The sequence below is a fragment of the Fusarium keratoplasticum genome, chromosome 9, assembly GCF_025433545.1.
Source record: "Fusarium keratoplasticum isolate Fu6.1 chromosome 9, whole genome shotgun sequence".
NCBI lineage: Eukaryota > Fungi > Ascomycota > Sordariomycetes > Hypocreales > Nectriaceae > Fusarium > Fusarium keratoplasticum.
In genome coordinates, this window is record NC_070537.1 from 2,433,882 (window position 1) to 2,458,889 (window position 25,008).

At 51.7% G+C, this 25,008-nt stretch overlaps 7 protein-coding genes across 7 annotated transcripts; 2 read left to right on the forward strand and 5 right to left on the reverse strand.

The window, feature by feature from the left end:
- Positions 1–192: 192 nt before the first annotated feature.
- Positions 193–816, forward strand: NCS57_01165200 (uncharacterized protein; the record flags this gene model as incomplete). Its single annotated transcript, XM_053061359.1, has 1 exon — positions 193–816. The coding sequence occupies one exon, from the start codon at positions 193–195 to the stop codon at positions 814–816; it is 624 nt and encodes a 207-aa protein (XP_052909745.1).
- Positions 817–1,075: 259 nt separating this feature from the next.
- NCS57_01165300 (FMN hydroxy acid dehydrogenase domain-containing protein) lies at positions 1,076–2,613 on the reverse strand (the record flags this gene model as incomplete). The annotated part of the gene is made up of 8 exons (XM_053061360.1): positions 1,076–1,126; positions 1,174–1,300; positions 1,351–1,652; positions 1,713–1,737; positions 1,791–1,933; positions 1,983–2,060; positions 2,111–2,331; positions 2,379–2,613. 8 exons carry the CDS (start codon positions 2,611–2,613, stop codon positions 1,076–1,078), a joined length of 1,182 nt encoding a protein of 393 aa, XP_052909746.1.
- Positions 2,614–8,700: 6,087 nt separating this feature from the next.
- On the forward strand, positions 8,701–10,379 carry NCS57_01165400 (uncharacterized protein; the record flags this gene model as incomplete). Its single annotated transcript, XM_053061361.1, has 3 exons — positions 8,701–9,266; positions 9,357–9,487; positions 9,538–10,379. The coding sequence occupies 3 exons, from the start codon at positions 8,701–8,703 to the stop codon at positions 10,377–10,379; spliced, it is 1,539 nt and encodes a 512-aa protein (XP_052909747.1).
- Positions 10,380–12,024: 1,645 nt separating this feature from the next.
- Positions 12,025–12,976, reverse strand: NCS57_01165500 (APH domain-containing protein; the record flags this gene model as incomplete). The annotated part of the gene is made up of 2 exons (XM_053061362.1): positions 12,025–12,755; positions 12,811–12,976. The coding sequence occupies 2 exons, from the start codon at positions 12,974–12,976 to the stop codon at positions 12,025–12,027; spliced, it is 897 nt and encodes a 298-aa protein (XP_052909748.1).
- Positions 12,977–14,652: 1,676 nt separating this feature from the next.
- NCS57_01165600 (Beta-lactamase domain-containing protein) lies at positions 14,653–17,065 on the reverse strand (the record flags this gene model as incomplete). Its single annotated transcript, XM_053061363.1, has 4 exons — positions 14,653–15,481; positions 15,528–15,783; positions 16,385–16,498; positions 16,543–17,065. The coding sequence occupies 4 exons, from the start codon at positions 17,063–17,065 to the stop codon at positions 14,653–14,655; spliced, it is 1,722 nt and encodes a 573-aa protein (XP_052909749.1).
- Positions 17,066–17,578: 513 nt separating this feature from the next.
- On the reverse strand, positions 17,579–19,213 carry NCS57_01165700 (uncharacterized protein; the record flags this gene model as incomplete). Its single annotated transcript, XM_053061364.1, has 1 exon — positions 17,579–19,213. One exon carries the CDS (start codon positions 19,211–19,213, stop codon positions 17,579–17,581), a length of 1,635 nt encoding a protein of 544 aa, XP_052909750.1.
- A 1,401-nt stretch (positions 19,214–20,614) lies between these two features.
- Positions 20,615–24,833, reverse strand: NCS57_01165800 (uncharacterized protein; the record flags this gene model as incomplete). The annotated part of the gene is made up of 4 exons (XM_053061365.1): positions 20,615–21,079; positions 21,127–21,465; positions 21,514–24,544; positions 24,598–24,833. The coding sequence occupies 4 exons, from the start codon at positions 24,831–24,833 to the stop codon at positions 20,615–20,617; spliced, it is 4,071 nt and encodes a 1,356-aa protein (XP_052909751.1).
- Between the last annotated feature and the right edge of the window lie 175 nt (positions 24,834–25,008).

Below are 25,008 nucleotides of genomic sequence, written 5' to 3' on the forward strand. Positions count from 1 at the left end.
AATAAATATTTGATCAGTTTGCTAGGATATTGTGTGATTGGCATTCAGAAATCGCCCTTCCAGACTGCCTGACGCTGACACGTATCTGCCTTGCATGGCAAGGCGTCATATAAACTAGGTACCACGTTTGAAACTTAGCGTAGCCCTTATTTCCTCTCTCTGTGCTTTGCCTCTTTCTTCACATTCTACACAATGTCATTTCAACGCATCGACAAGCTCGTTTCTTCCACCCTCCGGTTTCTTAACGACGTCGCAGAAAAATGGGAGGCAATTCTTCCCCATGATAATCTCCCGCCAAGTTTCGGTAACACAAGGAAATGGGTTGCCCTTGTGCAGGAGATCCTTGGGGGTATTGAGGATCAGCGGAAGGCGAATAGTCAGGATCCCGATGGCCCTGCGATTCTCGAGGCCATAGAATCGACCAAAGAAGCGGCAAGAAATTTATCGGCCATCTTCAGAGCTGTGGCAGATAGTTCTGAACCCGAAAGAGAGGATCGTTACAGAGAATTCCTGCGAAAACCAGGCACCACCGGGATCGAGGTGGTTCTGCTACGGCTCTTACAAGGGCCCCACGAGCTTGTCAAGGGATGCATCATCGAAGCGACGGTCGACCAGGATCATCAACTGGCAGAAGCCATGGAAGAGCTGGCTTTGTTACAACCATCTATGCCAAAGAGCCAGACGGCAGCGGTGGCTCATCATGGAAAGGGGGATATATTCAGCAATCTAGCCAATGGGCGTCAAAACATCAACAAGGGTAATGGAGCGCAATACAATGCCGAGCGGATGAGCTGGCCTGGTCAATCGAACCCGTGAGGGCTATGATCTATACGGTGTTTTACGATTGGGTTTTGATGCCGTCATGTGTGGATGAACATCTTTCACTGTTGTGTTGATGGCCGCTGTTGGAGAGACTATTGATGAGAAGGTTACGATTTGGCCCAGGTGAGAAAAGAAGCTGGGCTTCGAGATTCGATCCACATATCGGTCCAGCAAGTGGAACTCTAAAGCAAAATATATATCCACGTGTCTATCGTCTATAAAAGTATATACATGAAGAACGGATATTCTATACTTAGTTCTCGTTGATGAGGTAGACATCGCGCTCAAGGGCACGGGTGTTAAGCTAAGTGGTTAGCCATATTCTTGTTCATCAGGGAAGAGCAAACTTACCACCTTGGCGGGGATGTTGTGGAGGTCGTTGATGCCGATCTGAGCAGCATCGGCAAGGATCTCAGTCTTGAGGATCTGGATCAGCTTCTTGGGGCCCTCGACACCGTAGATGTTGGAGTACATGAAGCTATCAGGCATCAGCATGCATCAGTAACCCTTGGAATTCTGAAAACGTACGGGCGACCCAGACCGACGGCCTTGACACCGAGGGCCAGCAGCTTGATGACGTCGCTGCCGTAGCGGACACCGCTGTCGGCTAGGACCTCGGTCTTCTCAAAGACCTCGGGGGCGTTGCGGCGGAGCTCGTAGGCGATCTCGAGGGGAGAGGGAGAGTAGTCGACCTGACGACCACCGTGGTTGGAGAGCCAGATGCCGTCGGCACCCTTCTCGACAGCCTTAAGGGCGTCCTCGGTGGTGGTGATGCCCTTGAGGATGATGGGGAGCTTGGTGTGAGACTTGATCTCCTCGAAGAGTTCCCACTATTATTGTTAGAGGGATCAAAAAATAGATGTTAGTTGGGGGCGTTAGTGGGTACATACGCTCAGGACAGAGGTGACACCGTTACTAGTCTTCAGTTAGTGCATGATGCAAACAGATAGATAATTGAGTTAACATACGCGTTGGTGGTATCGTAGCGGGCAGCACGGTGACGAGTAGAGGTGGCAGGAGCATCAATGGTCCAGACAAAGGCCTTGACACCCTGAGCCTCAGCACGCTTCATGGCGTCCCAGGTGACGGAAAGGTTGGCGTTGGAGTAGATCTAGAAATGTTAGACGGAAGCCACTATGATATGCAGTGAGGTATCTTACCTGCTGGAAGATGGTGCTGTCATGCTTCTTGCGCTGCGCACCGATCTCCTCAATAGTCTTAGAGGCATACAGAGCAGCCTTTAAGTGTTAGCTTATTCATCAACTCAAGTAAGCATCATCTAACATACGACATAGAGAATGTCTTCCTCAGCAGCGGCATCAACAAAGTTGAGCTCAGCACGGTCAGGGTCACCGTAAGCACCTCGGGCAGCAGGCGAGATGAAGATGGGGGCACTGAAGTTGTGGCCGAAGATGCTAACGCCCAGGGTCTCGTTAAGACCAGTGACGCTGGCAAGCTGGTGAGGACGGAGTCTGGCCTTCTCCCAGACCTCGAGGTTGTGACGGTAGGCTATGACAGTTAGGTACAAGCCTATGTGTGTTGAGGTCAAGACTCACCCCACTCGCCGGCAGCAGCGGTGCGGTAGAAGGCGTACTGCTGGTCAGTCATGACCTGGCGGGCAGCAAAGTCAAAGTCGGGGACGCCGCGAATGTCCTTAAGGGCAGGCTTGGATCCCTCGGTCCAGTTGGACGCGGAGAGGAAGGTCTGGAGACCAGTGTCGGGCTCGTTGACCCACTGCTCGTAGGCAGAGGCCGCGGCGATGAGCGGCGAGAGGAGAGTAAAGGTACGCATGGTGCTCGTGTATATCAACCTTCCCGAAGTGTGTTTCGTGAACAAAGAACGACAGTAGTAGCAACTAGGCTATAGAAAAGGAACGACTGGTGAGGTTGGTCGGTTCAAAGTCGTCCGAACAAGCGGGAGAAGGGCGCTCATTAATACCGAGAACCAGGCATCAATGCCTGCCGACATCGCCCAGTCGATTGAGGCATGTCCATGGCAATGCAGTGGAGCTCGTAGGCCCTGATGTTGATGAAGAGCGGAGACGTGGGCCCGTTCTAGGGGTTCCGAAACGGCGTATGGCTGGACATACCTGATCCGATTGATAAGATGAACCCGGCTCCATGGCATCGTGACCAGTTGGGACGAAAAGGCAACGCTATCGGGATGCGCTCCGAGATGGTTCCTCGCCTACGGGTTCCGAGAAACCCGTAGGCGAGGCAATTCGTTGTCCCATCTTTGTTGCATTGGGTCTTTTTTTTGTTGAATTTTCAAGGCTACGCGTCCAAGACGCCGGGAATTGCCAAGCTCTGTAGTCAAAACTCTAGTTTGCATTGACCTACTCTATCCCACTCGGCCGAGGGATCAAGTGGTTTGACGTTTCAAGGACCGTAGGATTTCTTGCAGTCAGCAACCCCTGTTCCCACATGTCCCAGAGCCTCAATCTGTTAGAGTAAGCAATCAGCCAAACAGAGACTCGAACAATACAAATTCAGGCAAGGCGAACGCATGGTATGCTGCAATCTCATCGCATCATCCCACTTGTCAGAGTCGTAACGTTGAATGGACCCCCACTCCCATCGTTTAAAAGCCGTTGTGGAGTTTTTTGAAGGCGGCGGAATTGCTCCAAGAGGAAGCTCAACCTTGATTTCGCAAGAGCCAAGGAAAAGATCGTCGTCTCTGTCAGGCTTGACAAATTGACCCGTGGCCCATAAAATGCATATGTATTCGCGACGAACTAGTTTTTCCGTCCCACAAGGAATGAAGGCATGGACACGCCGCGCGTGACCCCCACTGCTTCGGTAACATTTTGGTTCGTAGGGCTCAAGTGTTCGCAGCCATGTTACTCCGAGCCCGACTCCAATCAGATCCAGTTTGCTTGGGTTTTCCTTGGCGTTACGACTCCAAGACGGATGGCTTGCGGGTGGCTTGAAAGTCGACTCATGGCTTTTTTTTCTCCAAAGCCAAGAGCTGAGGCTGATGGGAATCCCCTCTCCTTGGCTCGCTCAGACCCCTCCCTTGGCGAAGGGGGGGAAACGCCTCCAAAGCGCCTTGGCGATTTTCTCCAAAATTTGAAGGGCTATATCTGCAACAATAAGGATTTGATGGTGAGAAATTCGACAGCCTCATGATTACCGATGAACAAGCCGGAAGAATTATCGCATGGTTTACCCGTGGCATAGACCATCATGTGACCTGACCGCACGGCTTTGCCGTTCCACGTGTTCGGAGTGCCGGAGAAGTGAGAAACAGAGTGGGGATGGTGGGAAGCTCCCATAGGCGGGGAGCGAAGCTCACGAATGAAGCTTGGCATTGGGTAATTATAAGAAGAGGGGATATTCCCAAGTCAACATTCTGGAGTTTTTGGCTTTTTGCGAAGGGAATACGATAGTGTGTGGTGACTTGCAAGACCCTGAGTCTGATTTCATGGCTGGCACCACCATCACAACACAAACTCTTCTCCCATCTGGTCTAGGTTAGGTATCTTCCCCCTTTGACCACCTACACTGTCAACCTATGTTCTCGACAATGCAATTTTGAATTTCACAGATAGGTTTCAGACATAAAGTTTGTGATATTCATGAAATTCGAGGCTCTGACACCGAAAACTCCATTGAAGTACCCAAACTCCAACTCGTTTGTCTGTAGGGTAGCCCGACTCAAAGCTGCGGCGGCCACACACCCATCCCGCTCGTCCGAAAGAGTTGATCGGTCAAAGGGACTTGTTGCACTCCCTAAACAGAAGGCTTCTCGAAGAAACACTATGCTTCGCATCTAAACCATAATGTTGGTAGCAACCCAAGCCATGGCTGTGGGCCAGCGTCCCATCCCTTCCCGCCCCTTGCCCACGAACTGTTGGAGACAGACACGAAAAAGTTGGAGTTGTTCCGCATATGCAAAGAAGCTTTCATATTCTTCTGTGAAAGCTTCTAGTCTGCCATACGCCCCCCTTGCCCCGATGCTATCCCTGATGCAGCAGAAAAAGCCACGATTCTCAGCGTAAACTTGAGTCGGCGTGTAGTAGCAGTTTGTGCTTGGCTCCCCTTGGCGTATGATCCCACGCGGTTCTTGGCTATTAGCCGCGAGACGCTTCTGGTGGAGCTTGTCGTATTCGAGGCCAAGGCTGACTAGGAGATGGCATTCCCGTTCGCTTGGCTACTTGGCGATCGTGGCTATGGCTTATTTTAACTACATGCGTTTGGTGTTGTGAGGCTCTGCGATGCCATACTAGCAACCACCAGTTACCTGAGCACATGCAACTGCACCGCACCACGCTTGACTGCACTCACATTAAGTGAAGCTATCTATACAGTCAGCCTTACGAGTTTTGATGACGAAATAAGAGTGAAATAAAGCAAATAAAATCCCAAGTGAAATGCATGCCAATATTTGTTCGCGGGACCGGGCAACACAGCATCACACCACTTGCGAAAATTTTGCACTACGAATGACGGCGTTCCGCTTGGAGTGCACGACCTGGCTCGACCATCCACTGAGCGATACACCCGAAACAAATGTTCAATACATACGTTTTCAACTCAATATATCTCTATTGAGGTCTAGATAAAGCTTCAGATAGAAAGCATGCCAAGCGCTTGGTCGGGCCCACCTTTTGAATCTCTAGAGATAGAGAGATAGGCGATAAACCACGCATTCCATCTCAGCTCGGATCTTAGGCTGGCTGATCTAGATCAGTCAGTGCAGCAGTCTGGGGATTTCTGGGGACGTCAGGCATCCGTGGCGTGACAGCACCCAGAGTGATCCACCAGCGCGCAACGACGAATATCTGGCTCTTGAGGGCGATGATAAAGACCTCGATCAAGCTGGCGACACGGAGAGAGTTGGATAATTTCGGCACCGACGGCCACAGCAAGAGGGGGATGCCCGGGTCCCCCAAGATCTGGAGCGCAAGGCGGGAAGGCTTCCGCGTGGTCTTCTTGTCGTATGAGAATTGCACCAGAGAGGTGTTGGACCTCGCGCACATGGTTCGACGTCGGTCACACGGAAGCCATGATTATATTGACAGCGATTATTCTAATCAGTCATACATTCGCCTGCAGAGGGAAGGATTCTGTATCTGGAGCGTGCTTCATCTTGCACAGACAGCGGAGAGTGACTGGGGAGGCAGCCCAACCCATTCTTTCGCGGCAAACGATGGCCGTGGAATGATAACGTCCAACAATTGCCAGATACCGAGACGACTCCGTAGCCAAAGCGGCAACGGGTCCTTCTCCAGGACGGAAAACTTCCGGACAGGGATGAAGTGTAACGAGGCGTTTTTTAGTCCTCCTTGCAAGGAAGGCTTCTAGAGCGTTACGCCATGTGCGTTTCTTTTCTGCGCGTTAGCGGGCGCGCGTATGTATGCAGTGAGAGGTTATTGAGAGTTAGAGTGGTCCACAAGGGTTGGAGGACAAGAAATGACTCTCCCACATCTCGATGCATCTCTTGAGTTTATCTCGAACCACTACGGACTGTGTGGCTTATCCTGCTACATGATATCTGTCGTGTCGCTCTGTGACTGTTAAAGCCCCCCTGGTGTTACCAGATGTGACGGCCAGTTTATGCGTGCGCCGTACAAGGACAGGTGTGCTACGCAATGTGACGACCCGACACCGGTAGAGAGATACTGTAGGGAAAGCAAAAGTCAGCACCCCGGATATTACCCCGGATCTAAGGAACAAGAGTCAGATTAACCTCGGGTAAGGTCTCGCCACTTGCTCCAGAAGCAGTATATCAGCCGTATGGGGCCCCAGAGTTGTCAAACAGAACGGGGCCACTCGTGGGCATCATACGAGGTTGGGGCCCAGACATGACCGTGCCGTCCTTGCCGCCCACCATGGGAGAGAACCAGCGAAAGAAAGTGACCAGTAAGAGGGGAGAGATGTCTGCAGCCGTGGATCGGACGTTTTTTTCTCTCACAGGGAGGAAATCTATTCCCCACAATCGGAGAGGCAAGATTGTCTCTTGGACCCGCGTCGCTTAAAGTAAGTGTGTGACTGCGCTGTGTGCTATCAAAGCGCGGATCCGAACGAGCAAACCACAAGACCAGCAAATCAAGGAACCGGCACGAGCACACATGGGCGCTGCGCGGATCCGAGACCGAAAGACGCCCGCCTCTTTCGTTTCTTTTTCTTCTCTAGAAGCAAAAGCGGGCCACATCCTTCTACGCCACGCAGTAGTTAGCGAATGGAACCACGGCGCCCGACATGAACCAGGCCAGGCCTGGCCTGGCCCTTCACCGGATATTCATGTCCATAAACGAAACTCTGTTTTTTTATCTCTCGTCGTCGTTCCGGTTACAGGCGATAATTTCCCCCTCGTTTCGGGGGAAACCTCCAACTACGTGCAAGACTAGGATGAGGTCATGGCCGCTAAGGATCGGCTAGTGGTCTAGACAGAAGTGCCGATGATCAACAAACTGCGGGAGCTGACTCGTCGTGCGCGCGTTGTCGGAGATGGGAGAGGTGAGGGAACAAGAGCGCTTGGACCAGGTCTTGATGAAACATACGGTGGTACTGAGAGGGAATCCCTGTAGTTATTGTCCCATTAAAAGAGAGAAAGAAGAAAGGAAAAGAGTGAGAAAATTGCGAACCCGCATGTAACCCAACCAACAGAACAACAGGCATACATAACCAAATCAAAACATGGAAGCGGCGACGCGACGGGGGTTTGGAGAAAGATCCAGCCTTGTCTTGGCCTCTGTTTGGTCCAAGCCTGTTCGCTCCGTCATCTCAAGCGGGGAAAGGAGTAGAAATCTGTGACCCCATCACCCTCGACCAACATCACATCTCATCCTGCAGTAGCTGGAGAGGAGCACAAGTCCGGTTGTGACTCTGTTCTCCACAAAATAATCTGTGTAAGCTTAACAATGCACCTTAAAGCCTATGCTGCTTAAGCCTATCCCCAAGGTTGCAGACTTGGACTGGTCAGCGGAGTCAAGTTCAGCAAGCGATCGGCAGTCAAAGTAACGCCGAGACGCTAGACCGACCAGAAAAACAATCCTCCGCCATTCTAGCGTGCGTCTACCGTACTCACTAAGCCAACCTGCCTTCCTCATTGTCTCTACCCGCGTAGCATTGCGATGCCGAGTTTCCGAGAGTGGTGGTGGTCAACACGGCATCTCCGCATCTTTACACCCAAACTGCCCACTCAGAGGAGCTTCCCCAGACGGGAAGAGAGACACTGTATGTACAGTGACAGCGATCAACACGGCCCATCATGTCAGCTCCCGTGTGTTTGTACGTAACATCAACTTCAGGAATGCAAAACCCAAGTCTGTATTGCGTCAATCCATCCATGGCCTCACAGACATGGAGTCAAAACGTGCGCCCGTCCTTGACGCCTCGTCCTTGTCATTCCCCGCACCACCTCCTCCCTGACCCTTATCCTAGTCACAGTCCGTCTCCTCCTCTGGCTCCGTTTGCACCCGTATGATCAACCAGGGTGGTTGACTTTGCAGGGGAAGGGGACCCAAGATGATCAATCTCCTCCTCTGCGGGGAAGGGCAGGGCAGGGATAGTCCACCCCTCACAAGTCCCAGGCCACATCCCGGCTTCCCCAACTACCAACAACATCTCGACCGTTCTGAACCTGCTCGTACCCCACGTCTACTGTGACGCGCGCATTCATTGTGGTGCGGTGCCGGGGGAGGGAGGAGAAGGTAGACAGGCCAGTCTCTGTATCCACGTTTGGCATCTCGACTCGACCTGTCAACCAGACCTGCCTTTTGAAATATAAGTTGCCCTCCTCCTCCCCCTTCGACTCTGGAATTCAAGCAGCTCATCACCCCCTCAACCTCCTCCTCCTACTCCAACAACCAATCCAACCTTGACTGGTTGCGAGGCCTCTTTTGCTTCCTCCTCTTCTGTCACAAAATCAATCATGGGTAACCACGTTGAGAACGGCGCTCCAGCCGACCCCGTGGCCAAGGGCATCTTGCCCACGGCCAAGCAGGCCTTCAAGGACCTCTTCATCTGGAAGCAGCGCGTCGTCATCCACAACGAGCACGGCGAGGAGGCTACTGAGTGGAGGGATCCCGAACCTCTCCAGAACCCCATCAGCCTCATGGCCCAGCTCTCCCTCAAGGACTGGATCTTCTTCATTGTCGGCTTCTGCGCCTGGACCGCTGATGCCTTTGACTTCCACGCCCTGTCCATCCAGACTGTCAAGCTGGCCAAGTACTACGGCACCTCAAAGACCGACATCACCACCGCCATCACTCTGACTCTTCTCCTCCGCTCCGTCGGCGCTGCCTTCTTTGGTCTCGCTGGTGACAAGTACGGTCGCAAGTGGCCCATGGTCTTCAACATGATCGTCCTCGGTGTCTTGCAGATCGCTACTATCTACAGCACAACCTTCCAGCAGTTCCTCGCCGTTCGAAGTCTGTTTGGTCTCTTCATGGGTGGTGTCTACGGCAATGCTATCGCCATGGCCCTCGAGCAGTGCCCGTAAGTTTCCGCATTCCCCTCTCTCCTCACAAAACTCTTGAGGTCATCCAATTTGGAGAAGTCTTTATTCCCGTACTAACAGCGCCACAGTACCTCCGCCCGAGGCTTGATGTCCGGCATCTTGCAGCAGGGATACTCGTTCGGTTACGTCTTGGCTGCATGCGCCAATCTTGGCGTTGGAGGCAGCACCGAGAGCTGGAAGACTGTCTTCTGGATTGCTGGTAAGTGACACTGACACTGGCTAAAAAACATCATCACTAACATAATGTAGCTGGAATCTCCATCGCCGTCGGTCTCATCCGCATTGCCTTCCCCGAGTCGCAGCAGTTCCTCGAAGCCCGCAAGGCGAAGAAGGCCTCCACCGCCACCCCCGGTGCTTTCTGGCGCGACTGCAAGAAGATGATTCGGTCCGAGTGGAAGATGTGTGTTTACTGCACTATCCTCATGACTTGGTTCAACTACTTCTCCCACACCTCACAAGACTCTTACACCACCTTCATGATCTCCCAGAAGGAGCTTGAGAACGCCGGTGCTTCTCGCGCTTCCATTATCATGAAGGTTGGCGCCTGCGTCGGTGGCACCATCATCGGATACACCAGTCAGTTCATCGGCCGCCGACGCGCCATCATCATCTCCTCCCTCATGGCTGGTGTCCTCATCCCCGCCTGGATCCTCCCCGAGGGTGAGCGCAGCCTCAGCGCCTCTGGCTTCTTCATGCAGTTCTTCGTTCAGGGTGCCTGGGGTGTCATTCCCATCCACCTCAACGAGCTGTCTCCCCCTGCCTTCCGATCCACCTTCCCCGGTGTCACCTACCAGATCGGAAACATGATCTCCTCCCCCTCTGCTCAGATTGTCAACGCCATCGCTGAGAACACCTTCGTCACCATCAAGAACGGCGACAAGGTCGAGGCCTACGGTCCCGTCATGGGCATTGCTACTGCCATCATCGCCCTCGGTATTGTTTTTACTACTATGTTCGGTCCTGAGAAGCGCGGCAGGAGCTTCGAGGGTGCCGTTGCCGGTATGGAGGAGACCAACCAGCCGAAGAAGGATATCGAGACTGCCAGCGTCGAGCAGGTTGAGCTTGACGACCGGAACAAGTCCAAGGAGTAGATTTCTCTCCACCATTACGAGATTTTTATCAAGATGCTACGACCTAGTTGTTTCAGATAGTTTAGAGGCTGATGTTTGCGAGCCTCGATAGCCTTGTTTTCACCGAGCGGTGGTTGATATCCTGTGAATACATTCATTGAGCAATATTTGGCCCACATTCTGGTGACTGACTACATGATTGTGTAACACTCAAGACTGCTAAACTGCGCTGGTGCCTACCACCCGGACCAAGAAAAAGATACATTGGCACACACACTGCAAGTAGGCGAGGAGAACGTAATCAAGCCGTAGGGAGGTAATTTAGAGTAAAAGAAATAACCAAATGTATAAAATAGGTAAAGTATGCCCTACAGCCTGTGCATATGAGTCTATTTTTATGATTTGGTTCGTGGATTAAATAGACAGATTAGTAACGAGGCATTGGAATCTTAATATTGGGGGAGCGCAATGCGTAAAAGCCGCCCAGTGTTCTTTTCCATGGCGATTAACCACCATATACCCACAACGCAATCTACTGATTACCTGAACACTGTTATGCTTCTGCTAACACCTATCAAGTTGTCGACCCACACGTACAGTACATTGTCGTATTGCTCTTGAATATTCTCGAGGAATATACCCAATGTGGTAACTATAGCCAGCCAGCCTAATTAAACTACTGGAGATCTTGACCCTGAGAAAGACACCTGAGCTACAAGGGTTAGAAGCCTTTATGCCCAGTCTTGGGGGCGAAGGACGGAGTTTGGTCTGGTCTGGCTGATTTCGTTTCGAGCGTTAGGTCGAGGCCCTGGATAACCACCACTACTTTCATATCCAGTATTGATCTTCATGACGTCTCTGGAAGAGGCTAGCAACAATAGTAACAAAAAGGACAGTTTTTTTCTTCCTCGTCCACAACCCTGAATAGTTGCCAGTAGTTGCTCCCTAACAGTTCAAGGTTGGATCGTAGTGGACAAGACTTGGCAAGCTGGAGACCATGTTTCTCAACCAACGGGCGTAAGGACCCTTTTCTTTGCATGCCCAGTATCGGGAAGAAATAATTGTAATTTTTACAGTCAATACACCTTATTGGCGCTGACGTGCCCTAGTGGACCTATTAGCCGATTTCTTACTCAGTTCTACTCACTCGACCGATATGCCTGGCAAGACAAAGTACAAGATCTATATCGCTGCCCACAAGGGAGACCCTGTGGACTTTTCAAGTTTTAGACACACCGGACTCTGGTGCGTACCAGAGGACGTTTCCTCACAGTACGACTTCCACGTCAAAGGTCTCACGGGAGCCCTTGCCTTTGAACGGCGCAAGAACTTTGACCCAACGACCTCGAGGACATTTGCAAAAAAGGTCAGGGTTGGCAGGACTTAGCATCCTCTGTCGTCTTCTGAGATCGCTCGACAGATGGAGTCGGTTGACGTCTTGAATCATGATGCTGAATTTAACTGTCAGTAGTGGGTTGACTTTGCCCCAAGGACACTCTATCATGCTGGATATTTGAGTGGGGAGCAATATGAGACAGGGCTGAACGGCATGATCGGTGCGACAATGGAGGCAGAGGGTGAAATGCTGGCGTAGCAATGTCGGTCAAGACGGGTAGAATAGGTTGTTCTGGGAGATAAAGGAGACAATGTCGTACCGTGTATCCACCTATGAATTCTGCCATTTTGACATTGCCACGAACTCGACCAACTCGTCGTGATACAATTCAGGAAAAATATCTTCGGCATACTGCTTCCAGTCCTTATCAGCCATCCTCTGGAAGAACTTGACATACTCCCAGTATTCAGGATACCAGCCACTATCCTCCCAATCCACGAGGCCCTGTATCTTCTCGTCTTGGACCAAGATGTTCCTGGATGTAAGATCGCAGTGGGTGAAGACAATGCGATGGTCGGCTCGCAACCGCCGAGAAAGTGCCTCTCGCACTAGCGGGGGAGTATCTTCGTAGAGGCCTGACAACAGAAACTCATTGAAGGCGTTTTCGTCATGACATGGCGGGGAATGGTACGTGAAGTGCACTCTGGTATCTCGGATCTCGCTACCGTCGCAAGCACTGATGAGGTCCTGAGGAGGTACCACAGATCTCATCTTGTCGACAATCACTCGAAGCTGGCGGGCGATGTCCTTTTTCTGCTCGACCGACATTTCGGGCCACAGCGTGTCAAGTCTTTCCCCTTGGACGTATTCCATCCGTATCCGTACTTGGCCATCGGGGGCCGTGTGGGCGTCGTGTACAGGCGGTACCGGGATCCCAGCGAGGGCGGCGGCTCTGAGCGCATCGGCTTCACCCATTGCTATGCGTTTGCCAGATTTGACGACAGTGTTATCAGGGTACAGAACGACTTTCCGGTTGAATATCTTGTGCAAAACCACAGCTCCTACTGACATGGCTGAGCAAATACGTATTCCGTGGGATGTCTCTTGCGGACTCACCTGGCTCGGTCTCATCTTCAGATCCAGACTCATCCGAAGACCTCGCCTGCCCCTTGGCTTTCCTCCTCTCTCTGAGCCTGGTGAGGTAGAGGGAATCACCTGGCTGTTTTCCGCGTGAGCGTGACACGGCGAAAGTCGCTAAAGTCGGGGTTTGTGAATTATCCATTCCTAAGTCGGCCTATTGAAAGTGTAGTAAGAAAGTCGTCGGCTTCCAGCGGCGGTAAAGAGAATGGCATTGAGTACGTCCGAGATTTTTCCGAAGTCATACAATGCTCATACCTTTCGACAAATAGTTACCAATGCCATGGGGCCGGCCATGTGCTACTTTACGAAAGGCTGTGATTTTATTCGCCTACCATGGAAATTAATGATTTTTTTAACGTGTTATTATACAATACGGTGGATAACACATATAATATCTATATATGCTCATTGGTTGCCGTCCTTCTACCTTGACCTTCCCTACTTCTAGAGAATTAGTCCACCTCTTCTTGCTTTAAAGATGAAAAGGACTTGTGTGTTTCCAGAGGGCCAAAACGACTAGAAGTTGGCTGCGTATCCTCGCACGTTTTCCTAGAAGGGAGTAGAAAAGTTGCAAGAAGGTTAATTCCTCACGAAACGAGACGCTAGAATGCAGTTACTTTACTCCCCTTGAGCAGTATAAATAAATTAATAAAAAGTACTGTAAAATATTCTAATACTTTAGAGTATTTTTAATTATTCTTATTATATCCTACTAACTGCCCTTGAGGAAGAATAAGCTATTTGGCTTATCCTGGTGTCTTGTGTTTTCTTTGACCTAGGTGTCCGTGGTTCCTTCCCATGGATTTATCCTCCCCGATAATCTTCGGATGGCGGATGCGCCTTTACTTCCTGCTGGGATCTTTTATTGCACGCCATAAGCCGCTGAAAAACGGTCTTGTACTCGTTAGGGATCCAGAAATAAGGGTCGGTAATTACAGACACAGAAATAAGCATTTGGGCCACAAGTTACTATTTGACATGACTCTCCTCTAGCTCTATATTGCTTGCCACCCATGTGCCCCCCTAACCCCCCTCTGACACGCCGTTAGCTAACAGATATGTTAGGATAAGGGTTATTATGCTTTGGTAGGTTGACCGTCGTCTTCCTGTGTACACATCCATGTGGCTTGCGTGCCTTGTTCAAAGACCCCGGGGGTGATGACATTGTTACCACTAATGCAGGACGCCGACCAATAATGATGGTTATTTGCTCCGCCCGACGTCCGACCGTTCGCTCTTTCGCTCTTTCGCAATGGAGATAGAGACATCGCTAGCAGTCTCATCTCGTTGTTCTCTTGTCTAGAAGTCTCCTTCAAGGCCCTTCCTTCCTTCCCTCGACTTTACAGCACTGTTGACCTCCACATTTTATCTTCTCACCTTTTTGGAGATGGCCTGGTCCTCGGAAGCCATCATCGCTCTTGTTGGAGTGCTCATCAACCTTCCCACCTTCTGTCTTGTCCTCTGGCGAATATGCCCAAAGAGAATCACCAACAACCCAGCTAGATCTTCGGGCAAGCTCAAACCTTCAAAACAACTCCGCAAGTTTCTGGCTAATTTTTATCGATTAGAGGAAGGAGGTTCTGAGGCCCCCCTTCTAACCCCACGACGCTTCACCTTGCCAACAGAGTACGCTCTTGTGCTGCCCTATGCAGTGCCTCTGATCAACATGGCTCAGCACCCAGGCCGACAATGATGCATGCACTGCACGTTGGAACATGAGAACGAATGGCGATGTTATATATACCGGGCATTTTGCAGCATTTATTGTTTGGAAGTCTAGATTAGCTCGTCGCATCAATTATTATCCACCCATTGCCTTCATCCCACCCTCCGCAAGATCGTCTGGAACCCCACCAATTCCACGCCTGTAGATCTCCCCTCCTCCACTGTAAATACCATCTCATCCAACGCTTTAAACTCATGCACTGCCCTATCACCCATCCCCCACGACAAGCAACTCGCATCCTTCCAAAACAGTTGCGCATCCGCCTGTGCGATCTCTTCCGGTGATCCAAGATCGTATGCAGCGCGCCAAGCGACCTTTTCTCCTGCGGCCAGGTCCGTCGGGTACAGGCGCGCAGAGACTTGGATCTCGGGGAGGCTTGACGAGATGGCAGAGAGGTAGTTGAGCCAGTGGGAACTGACGTCTGTGCCACGAACTGTCCATTTTGCAATGTTTAATCCTGGACCTTCATCATCGACTTCGAGAACGAGTGTCGAATTAGTCTCCTTGTTGATGTACTTCCCAGCAAATGATGCCTTGGCTTGTGCCTTGCCAGCAGCTTCAATCGCAGGCAACATTGTCGTGACAACCTGCGAAAAGAGCAACTGCACAGCCCCACCCGAAGTCTCAGGTCCGCCCGTCAAAATACTAATAACAATGTCATAGTCTGGAATCATGGCGACGAGCGCGTGGTAAGTTCCCAAATCTCCGCCCTTGGTGTAGAACTCGACGAGTCGCTCGTCGGATGTGACGTTGTCGGAGCGCATAATCTCCCACGGCGCGCCGAGGAACATGCCGCGAGAAGTGGTGAAGGAAACGGGTTTGAGCCATTTGTGGGTGGCTTTAAGGGTGAGTTGCTTGTTCTTGAGGATGGATGAACCGAATGCGAGGAGATCCTTGGTGGAGGAGTAATAACCGCCAGCCCTACTCGGTAAGTAATTACCCAATATCACCAGGTTCGATCACTTACGGGTCTAGGATGCCCAAGGTTGCGTTCCAGTAGACGTCACCCGGACTGATGGCCCCGACAGAGTCCTCAGGCTTGGTGTAAGTCGTGCTCGTCATGCCGGCCACGTCAAGTACCTTCTCTTGAACAAAATCCTCAAACTTTTGCCCAGAGACTTCTTCAATCACCAATCCAAGAATCAGAAATGCGACATTTGAGTAGATCGGACTGCTCCAGGGTGAGTACACCGGGGATCGTTTGCCAAAGTTGGCCCAAAAGTCTACTGGTGTTAGCTGACGAAGCGCAGGGCTGGAGATCGACTTAAAATTTGGGGCCAAAAGTCTGCGAACAGATAACAGTGCGCCACATAAAACCCACTAATTTGTATAATATAAAAAGATAACTAAGAAAAGATTCTTATATAAATAAAATAAATAAAAAATCTTTTCTTATAAATAAATACTAAATCTAACTTTCTGCTTATTTACTTTTTTTATATATAGTATAATTAAGCCTAGATAAATTATTAAAGATAAAAAAAGTATATTTTTTAAGTGCGAAAATGCCCTAAAAGAGTTCCGTCGCACTGTATTAAGCCCCCCTCAAGTCACTAAAGTCCTCTATATTTCCCACTATATTATAGAGCCTTAAAATGTATATTATTTCCTCTATTTTCTTACCTTTATATCTTATCTAATAATAATAATAAAATTATTTTAAAACTACTATAAGTATTTTAAGCTATTTATATAATATATATTATAATTTTAATATTCCAACTAATTTATTGAGGCTTTTATCATGGTTTTAAAATGTTAAAAAATAGTGATTTAAGGTGATGCACTGCAGGTTGTTCGTAGACTTTTGGCCCTTAATTTTACCAGGTACAGTGCAGGCCTTGACACCACTAAAGCCGATACACCCAAGGACGTCTTTTGCCTCGGGAAGACCAAGTTTGGTCCAGTCGATGGGGAAGCTCGCCAGATCAGTAGCCACTACACACATCAGCTCAGCCCTCGCAAAGCATGCGACGACTTACAGTCCGCCGGGATACCGCCCATGTGCGAAGCCAACGCCTGTAGCGAAATACGATCCCAATCGACGACGGTGATGCTATTCTTCTTGTCCTGCTGCTTGCCCAATTTTCGCAATCGAGGAAGATACTTTGTCACAGGGTCGTCCATCCTCACGCCCGACAACTTGAGCGCCGCAAGAACAGTAAAAGCCTTAGAAACGCTTCCAATACGATACACCGTATGGGCGTCAACCTCTTTGACTCCACGCGCATCCAGATTCGCCGGTGTGTGGTGCAGATTGAGAATCGGCTCATCCTCATGAAGGGACACCATGCCGATTGACATGGCCGTGTTGTTAAACGACCCCGTGAGAGCCTTGAGCCCTTCGGTCAGAGTCTTGACGGCAGTTTTGACCGCATTGTTGGTGCTTGGACTTGTCGGCGCTGGGAGGACTGGGCCTAGGGGAGGACAGTGGTTGTTCTTTGCAGCGAGGCCATCACCAACAAGCATCAACACCAAGGGAAGCAAAGTCGACTTGAACAACATGATGAACGCCTACTCTCGAAAAACAAGAATGGCTTGCATGACCCATTCTCCGCTCAACTGTGGACTCGGCCTCATGATATACATCAGCACCCCCCCTGCACCGCGGAATCCGGCAACATCACCAAGTCACTGTTGCCTCTCGCATCACCACCCATGTGATAGAGCACCACTTTCCTAATTCATTATCGTCCCAAGAACTTGGGAATCAGCTGCATCGACCAACACGTTCTTACCAGATTTCTGGTGCATTATCTGGAGAGATGGATGGACAGCCCTGTCTCAAATGATCAAGCGAGCTTCAATGCCAGGGTTGATCCCTCTGATCCTGGGCTAAAATCAGCATAGCACGCTTTGAATTTCCGCTTTGGCAATCTGTGTTTCCCAGTAAGTCTATCCCTTATTCCCGGCTAAGAAAAAAAAACGCCGTAAACACAACCATTCTGGGTAATAACACGAGCATCGCCGACTCAACCCCAACATCAACCCAAACCAATACAGTAATATCCTACACTTTCATCTCGCATCGTACACTCCTCCTTCCCTGCTCCATCGCGTAGACGAAGACGGCGCAGACGTGGGATCCGTGCGGAATCTTTGGCCGAGACCACCTCCCGTGTAAGGAGTTGACCGACGGTCGGGATACACCACGGTTCGCCGACGGGGAGGACGCTCCTCTTCGTAGTCGTCTACTACTTCCTCGGTGCCGCGGTACACGCGCGGCCTCCCGTAACTGCCCCGTTCGGGCTCGACCATCGACCTCCGCCTCGCCCGGGCTGTACCTGCACCACCACCCTGGTAACCTGCCTCAGGTCGTCGAGTGATAGGGGGCCGGGATATCGTCTCTTCGTCTGAGTGGACGGCGCGGGATGTACCCTTCGGTCGGGTCTCGTAGATGTACTCGACGTCCCTCGAGCGTCCAGGCTCCGGGGACACGCTCGATACCTTTCCGGTGCGCTGCGGCATGCTGTAGCTCGACGGCGGCGTGACGGGTTCCAAAGGCGGATCGCTCGAGGTGGTAGACCGCTGACCACCTGAACGTCTCTTCTCCTCCCTGGTGGTGCTACCCCCGGTAGTCGACCTCCTCTCCCACCGTCCATCCTGCGTCTCAAGATCCTGCAGCACCTCGATGACCCTCCTCCTAAAAGACCGGTCGTCCCTCGGCTCCATCGACTCCCTCCTCTCCGAGGCGAGCTTGTCCCTGATGAGAGCCCCGATGGCGTCGACGCCCGAGTCCCCGTAGTAAGACGACTCCCTCCCCGTCTTGCGTAGACAGTCGTCGATGATGCGCCGGATGTGCTCGAGGGCTTGGACGGATTCCACTGAAGAGGCTCGGCCGGCGAGGGATGCACTCGGAAGCATGAACTCAGACCGCACACGTCCCGTGTCAGAGAGGAGGTCTTCCTGGCCCATCTCTAGCTTCTTAATCTGTCTGCGCATCTTGCCAATCTCCTTGATCAACTTGTCCTGCCCTGAATTGTCCTCCGCGGGTCTAGCAGTAGCAGGTCTAGCCGGAACCTTCTTCTTGGGTGGTGGCGGTCTCTCAGTCTTAGGCGCCGGCGTAGCTGACCGTTGCTCGTAGCCATAGTTGGCCCTCGGCGGCCGGGGAGCAGGGGGCGGAGGCCGGGATGGGTAGGTGTTTGTGGGTTCAGGCGGGTAGTATTCGTCGCCGTAAGAGTACCTCCGAGGATCAGTGTATCCCACCGGAGGCTGCGTGGTTGGAGGGTAGAGGTAAGGCGGCTGGGCGTACTGACCACCGTAAGAGTACGGGACTGATGTGTTGGAGGCGTATCGTCCAGGATAGGATGGTGCCTGATACGTTGATGGATAATTCATCGGGACGGAAGAACTCCCGTAGAGAGGGTTGTATGTGCTCTGGACCGGGGCAAAGGGATGGCTAGTATAGCCGCTCTGCTGATAAGTAGTTTGATTCGTAGCCTGACCCGAAAAGCGACTGCTGCTCGGTGTATTCGCCGTAGTCGGCTGTAGAGGCTGACGAGGCTCCGCGCCATCTCTGTGGTGTTGTCGAGTAGGTCTCTCGGGCTGCGAGTCGCTCATGTCCGTAGCTGTAGCATCCTCACAAGTAGGCGGCCTATAGTTCCCGGATGCTCTCTTGTGAGCCCTGTAAGGACCCGATTGTTTTTGATCCATGGTTGTTGTGTGTATTGGTCCCCAATTGTGTCGTATGCTCAGGGGACGTGATCAGTGACTGAACAGTAAAGAGTCGAGGATTGAACCATCCAGTAAAAGGGAAAGAATGAAACCGAGTAAATGTCAGAAGGATTGATGCAATAATTGATGAAAGATTGATGAAAGATTGATAAAGGAAAGATGGGGATGATGCAACAAAAAACAGCCGCTCACCATGTTTTTGACGCAAGTCGACCTAACCACCAACACGTGTGTGTGAGAAAGAGCCTCACACAGCAACGAAAGAGTCACAGCCACAGACTCCATTTTCAACCTCTTGCCTCAGCTCACAGCCGTGAGAAAACAATGCAATGCGGGCTCGCCCATTCCCGTTCTTTTTGCCACTGCGAACCAGTCCGCCAGGAGGCCGTCCATCTGCCTTGTTCACGCGCGTGAGCAAGCCGGCATCATACGAGCAGACATATCTGCCCGACACGATTGGGCTTCGTCTCCGAGGCTTTCTTTCTGCAGCCCAAAGATGCAGACTCGGCGCTGGGCTATGCGGCCTCTCTGTGGGGATGGTGAGGATGGCTGTGTTTTGTACACTTTCGGTCGAGTCTTTTTTCAGCTGAGCTGCCTCGTCTCACTCATTAGTTAATCAACAACTATACAGCTTCCTTTCTTTTAAATCATCAATTCATCTCATCAACTCATCAGTAAAAACATTCAAGACAAAAACGTCCCCGCCAAGAAGGATGCGCAAAAGATGGCCTCAAAACACGTCGAGGTGCACTGCCGACCCTCCCAAATGGCCGACTCGGGCTGCCGGGACAGCGAACTCTGCATGCTCGTGCTGCCCGCTGACCTCCCTCTTGAGGCAAAGTGAAAGTTCCTCATGTATGTACTGTAGCATATAAAAACAATGGCCATGCGACACGGGCAGTAACTGAATCGCGTATGCCATGCCGCGTCAACATCGCTCACCCATCCTTCATGTACGTCTCTCGCCAATGGGAGCCTGCCATACACCGGTTTTGTTTACATTTCCACAAACGGCACGCACAATCTTCACCAAGCCTTCTTCCTATTCGCTCACCTGGGAATCAGGCCTTTGTTATGGCCTCTCGAGTTTCATGGGGACGTCAAATCAACACCATGACTGGTGCATGCGGTGCCCAGAATCTACAAGGCATGAAGCTAGACCCTTTGCATTACCTGCATGCTCATCAGTGTCATGTAAGTGCAGAAGCGAGATCAGCCCTGCCAGACACTATTTGCCGTGGAAAGTCGAATTCACTATCCACTCTATCACAAACAGTGCCATTCGTTATTCTTCATCAATGCCAGCTGATCGACTAGGCTCTTCTCGTAAACTACACTCATCACCCTCCCAAATCCTCGTTTTTACAAATTGCCTTCTTCCTAGACCATGCGTGTTTGTAGTTTACTCTTCTCCTCCCGGAGACCCTTGAGCTGCTTGTCAAACTCCTTGTTCGCCCATTCCCAGTACGCTCCCCAAACGCTCGCCGTGCCTGCATTGCTGGTTGCGGCTCCAGCATTTCCGGTCATAGCCTTCATCTTATCACCTAACATCAGCGTCACCCGCAGGATGCTCTTGTTCGCCTCCTCCTGCTTCTCCAAGTCTTGCTTCACTGCGTTATCCTTCAGCTTGACAGAGAGAACAGAGCGGTACGCTTCGGCGATCGAGTTGAGACGTCGGGTGGTCTCCTCAGGATCGATCGTCATGAGTTTTGTCACCATCAAGTTGCACAGCTGTCGGATATCATTGTCGTCTCTGAGTCCGGCTACCACACGGTCGAAAAAGTCAATGTTGTTGATGCGGCTAAACGCCGTCTCCATCAACGCATACAATGTCTCATATGCGCTCTGTTGGACGTTAGCTTGATCTCACATACGGTTCTAGGCCTGCATACCTTTCGGACCTCGAGACCATCGTCTACTGTGTGCTTGAACGGTCCCATCATGACCTCTCTGACCAGCTCCTTCTTGATCACCGACTCAGTCAGAACAAAAGGCATGAGATCACCCAGGTGAGGGTGGATCAGATCCGGCTTGTTTCTTGCAGCTGTCGTAAGAGTAGTCATTGCCAATCTTCGAATGTCCATATCCGAGTCTTGAAGCATAGTCAAGAGCATGTCAATCAGGACATTGTTCAGCAGAGCATCGAATGTCTCGTCACTCTCTGGAAGAGTGTAGCGAACAGCCTGGACAGCCATCCCACGGACAGCCAGAGACTCATCCTTGAGAAGTGTCTACCCATTGTTAGCAATTTCTTATGTCATTAACAACGATACACATACCTGAAGACGCGGCATAAACACGGTAGGGTCAAGTGTGACTAGTCGGCCCACGCATTCGGCGCAAACCACCTTGTTATCCGCATTGTCCGAAGCCTTAAGGAGTTCGTCCCAGATAGCCGGTGCATAGTTGCGCAGGTCCGTCGACTGAGCCGAAATCGACTGCAGAATCTCCTTGATGGATTGGATGAGCAGGTACTGTGTGTTGCCACCCTTCTGCATGGTCTGCAGGATAACAGGCAGAAATTCGGGTACGTTGCCGGACCCGGCTCTGCCAAGGGCGATGGCCGCAGAGAGCGACACCTTGTCAGGTTCGGCATGGAACTGGTCCAAGAAGAGATCAGGCTTGAGTGTCGAGCTGGTTCCCAGTCTCTTTCCGGCCTCTCCCAAGACGGCCAAGGCGAGGCTAACCCGAGCTTCGTCGTTGCCCTTAGCACTCGTGTAGAGTTCCGAAACAAAGCTGTCCAGCTTGACTCCCACTGACTCTCCTCCCGTCACGAGAAGAGTGCCAATCACCTTGCCGACAACAGGGGGGTCACCGGCAACGCTAACGTCCTTGAGTAGACCTTGCATAAGAGCTTGACCAGCTCCGCTCTCTCCAATGCTGCTGATCAAGACGAGCAAGTGGTCCAGAGCAATGCTCGAGTAGTGGGACTTGAGCAACTCGCAGAGCGAGACGATCATTTCGTCCGTCACCACAAGCTCTGGGTGCTCTGGTACCATTTTGGCAAGAATGAGCAGCGTTGGTCCGAGAAGATGCGTATCACTGTTAGTGATGATCGGCATCAGTGCAGACACAATGCCACCAATGGTGTCCGGCTCCAGCTGCTTCTGGCTAGCAGGCGATAGAACAAGGGCCTTGAGAGCCACGATGCTCGATCCACGGAGGGCTCGGTTGGCCTTTCGCAGCTGGGCAGAAAGCTCCAGGGCCACCTCCTGGATCCATTGTTGCTCGAGTTGGCCCAGTGTTTTGGCATAGCGGGAGACATTCTCCACAGCACGTACAGCAGCCAGGCGGGTCGTCTCGTTCTTGAGTCGTTCCCGCAGCACCTCCAATGCAGCCTTGCGCTTATCCTCAGACAGCAGAGATGAGCCCTCTGGGCTAGAGGTGCGCGAGATCAAGACACCAAGCGCATGAATGGCTCGCTGGCGAACCTCAGCATCAGCGTCCTGGGCAGCAGCTCTATCCAGAAGGATTCCATACAACTTGTCCAGTTCGGCCTTGTACTTAGTAGCCGCGTTACGCGATCGGGGTGGAGTAATAGCCTTGATGAGCTCCTCAACAGTTCCAATGGCCTCGCTAGAGATCTTGTAGAAACGGTTGTGGACGGCCGAGATGACTCCATCAACAATCTTTGTGAGATAAGGCTGCAGGATAGTCGATGAGTGAGTCTTGGCAATGTCGCTGATAATCTCCAAGGCCGTGATTCTTAGTGTGCTTGGAGTAGCCGAGGAAGATCCAGCATGCGAGGCCAGCGAAGTGGGCGCAGTTGCAGAACCAGAGGGTTGGATGGCCTCGATAATAGGGCCAATGACCTGGTCAAAGTACTCGGCCAGTCCGCCATGCTGCACAGACACCATGTCGTCCAGTAGACTAATAACGGCCTGCTTTGTAGGAATAGTCTTTCCCTTGAGCTGCTTGGTAATAGCCTTGACGATAGATGGTGTCAGGCGGGCGAGATCAGCTCGAGGACCGGTCGTAGGGGTCTTCTCAAAGACGGGAGAGACAAGACCAGAACCAGTGAACTGCGAAGCCGATGACCCGCCAACACTGCTCTGGCGTCTTCGTTTCCTACTGATTGGGATGCGAGATTCAGATTCAGGCTCGAAGTCATCGAGCTCCAGGTCCTTCATGGCGAATCCTTCTCCAGTCTTGCGGATCAATAGAGAGAGAGCTGAGATAATCTCCAGTCGGACGTTTTCCTCTCGCTCCTCGATTCGCTTGATGAGCAGAGGAGCTGCCTGGTTGTAAAGCACACCGTTCTCGAGCAAATCTCCACTACCGCGTGTCGAGATAAGCGTATACAGTGTCTTTGCTGCACATCGTCGGACTTTCCAGCTAGCATCGTCATCGTCGTCCTCGAAACCATCGTCGGCATCGAATTCGTCGTCCTCATCCATTTCGTCCTCTTCTTCCTCGTCTTCCATGTCCTCATCCTCATCGTCCATAGAATAGTTAGGATCGTACTTGAGGAATCGCAAGCAGGAAGCTATCGTCTCGTCTGTGAAGGGACGCATCTCCTGCGGACAAGAAGCTAGGAAGGCCTCAAGAGCCACGAGAGCAGCTTCGCGCACCTCGTTAAACTCCTGACCTAGATCGTCTCCATCGCTGAGCGCCTCGAGATGTGCCTGCAGCTCTTCGTCGCCGAGCGCTTGCAGAATTTGAGGTGCAGCCTTAGAAACGTGAGGTCCAAAGCGAGCAGGGATCGATCGCGCGATGCTACCAAGGATCGAAATATATAGTCGCCTCGTAACCGGGCTGCTCTGGTTCTGGGAAAGACCAGCAGTAATTCGGTTCACCACCTCTTCCAAATGCTCCTCAGAGAGGTAGACAGCAAGCATGCTAATGGCCACGACAGCTCTCTTCTTGACAACTGACGAGCCCTTCTCGCTCTCGAGAAGCTGAATGACCACCTCTTGCATAGCCTCGACCTCTACCTGGACGAGCATAGGTCCAAAACATCGAACCACCTCAATCAGCACATCGACGGCTTCGGCGTTGAGATCGCTCTCATTTTGTAGGAGGCCCTCGGGAACGGAAGGAAGAGGGACATTAGGGTTGTTGGGAGTTCGTGTCTTGGGTCCGGGGCCGATAAGGCGGGGAATCAGGACTCGGCTGACAGCATTGTAGGCCTCCTGGACCTCCGAGGTAGGCGGGAGTCCCGGGACCGGTCGGTGAAGGGCGATAATTACGGATCGAAGAGCCAAAGAGGGCACAGTGTTGTCCACCGAGTTCTTAAGTTTCAGGTTGGACAGCTTCTCGATCATGGGAGCGATAATGGGTGTAGGGACCTTGCCCACGAGGGGACCCAGGCTGCCTCTAGGGTTAGCGGCTCCCAAACTGCAAACAAACTTCCCAACACGTACCACTTGATTGCCAGGTTCTGGACCTCACCATTCTGGTCGTCGAGCGTCTTGATGATGCTATCAACAGTGCGCGCAGCGATGTTGTAGTCGTGATGGAGGAAATCGGGCTTGGCGTTGTTGAGCAGCTGCAGCAGATCGTTCAGAGACATGAAGCGAAAGTCTGGATCACTGTCGCCGAGTTTCTGCACATGGCCCATCACCGCCTGCGGCGTGGCTAATGCTTGGTTGGAAGCCATGCCGGGCGAGCTTTCACGATGGCGTGAGAGAGCTGCTTTGGGCTTGGATCATGCGCGGAGGGGGACGGGTTTCTGTGGCAGCAGAGCGCGGATCTGGTGCGTAAAGATGATGAAGTATTTAGAATGAGAAGAAGGATTCAAAGTGAGCTGGCCTCGTGTCAACACGAGTGGTGTT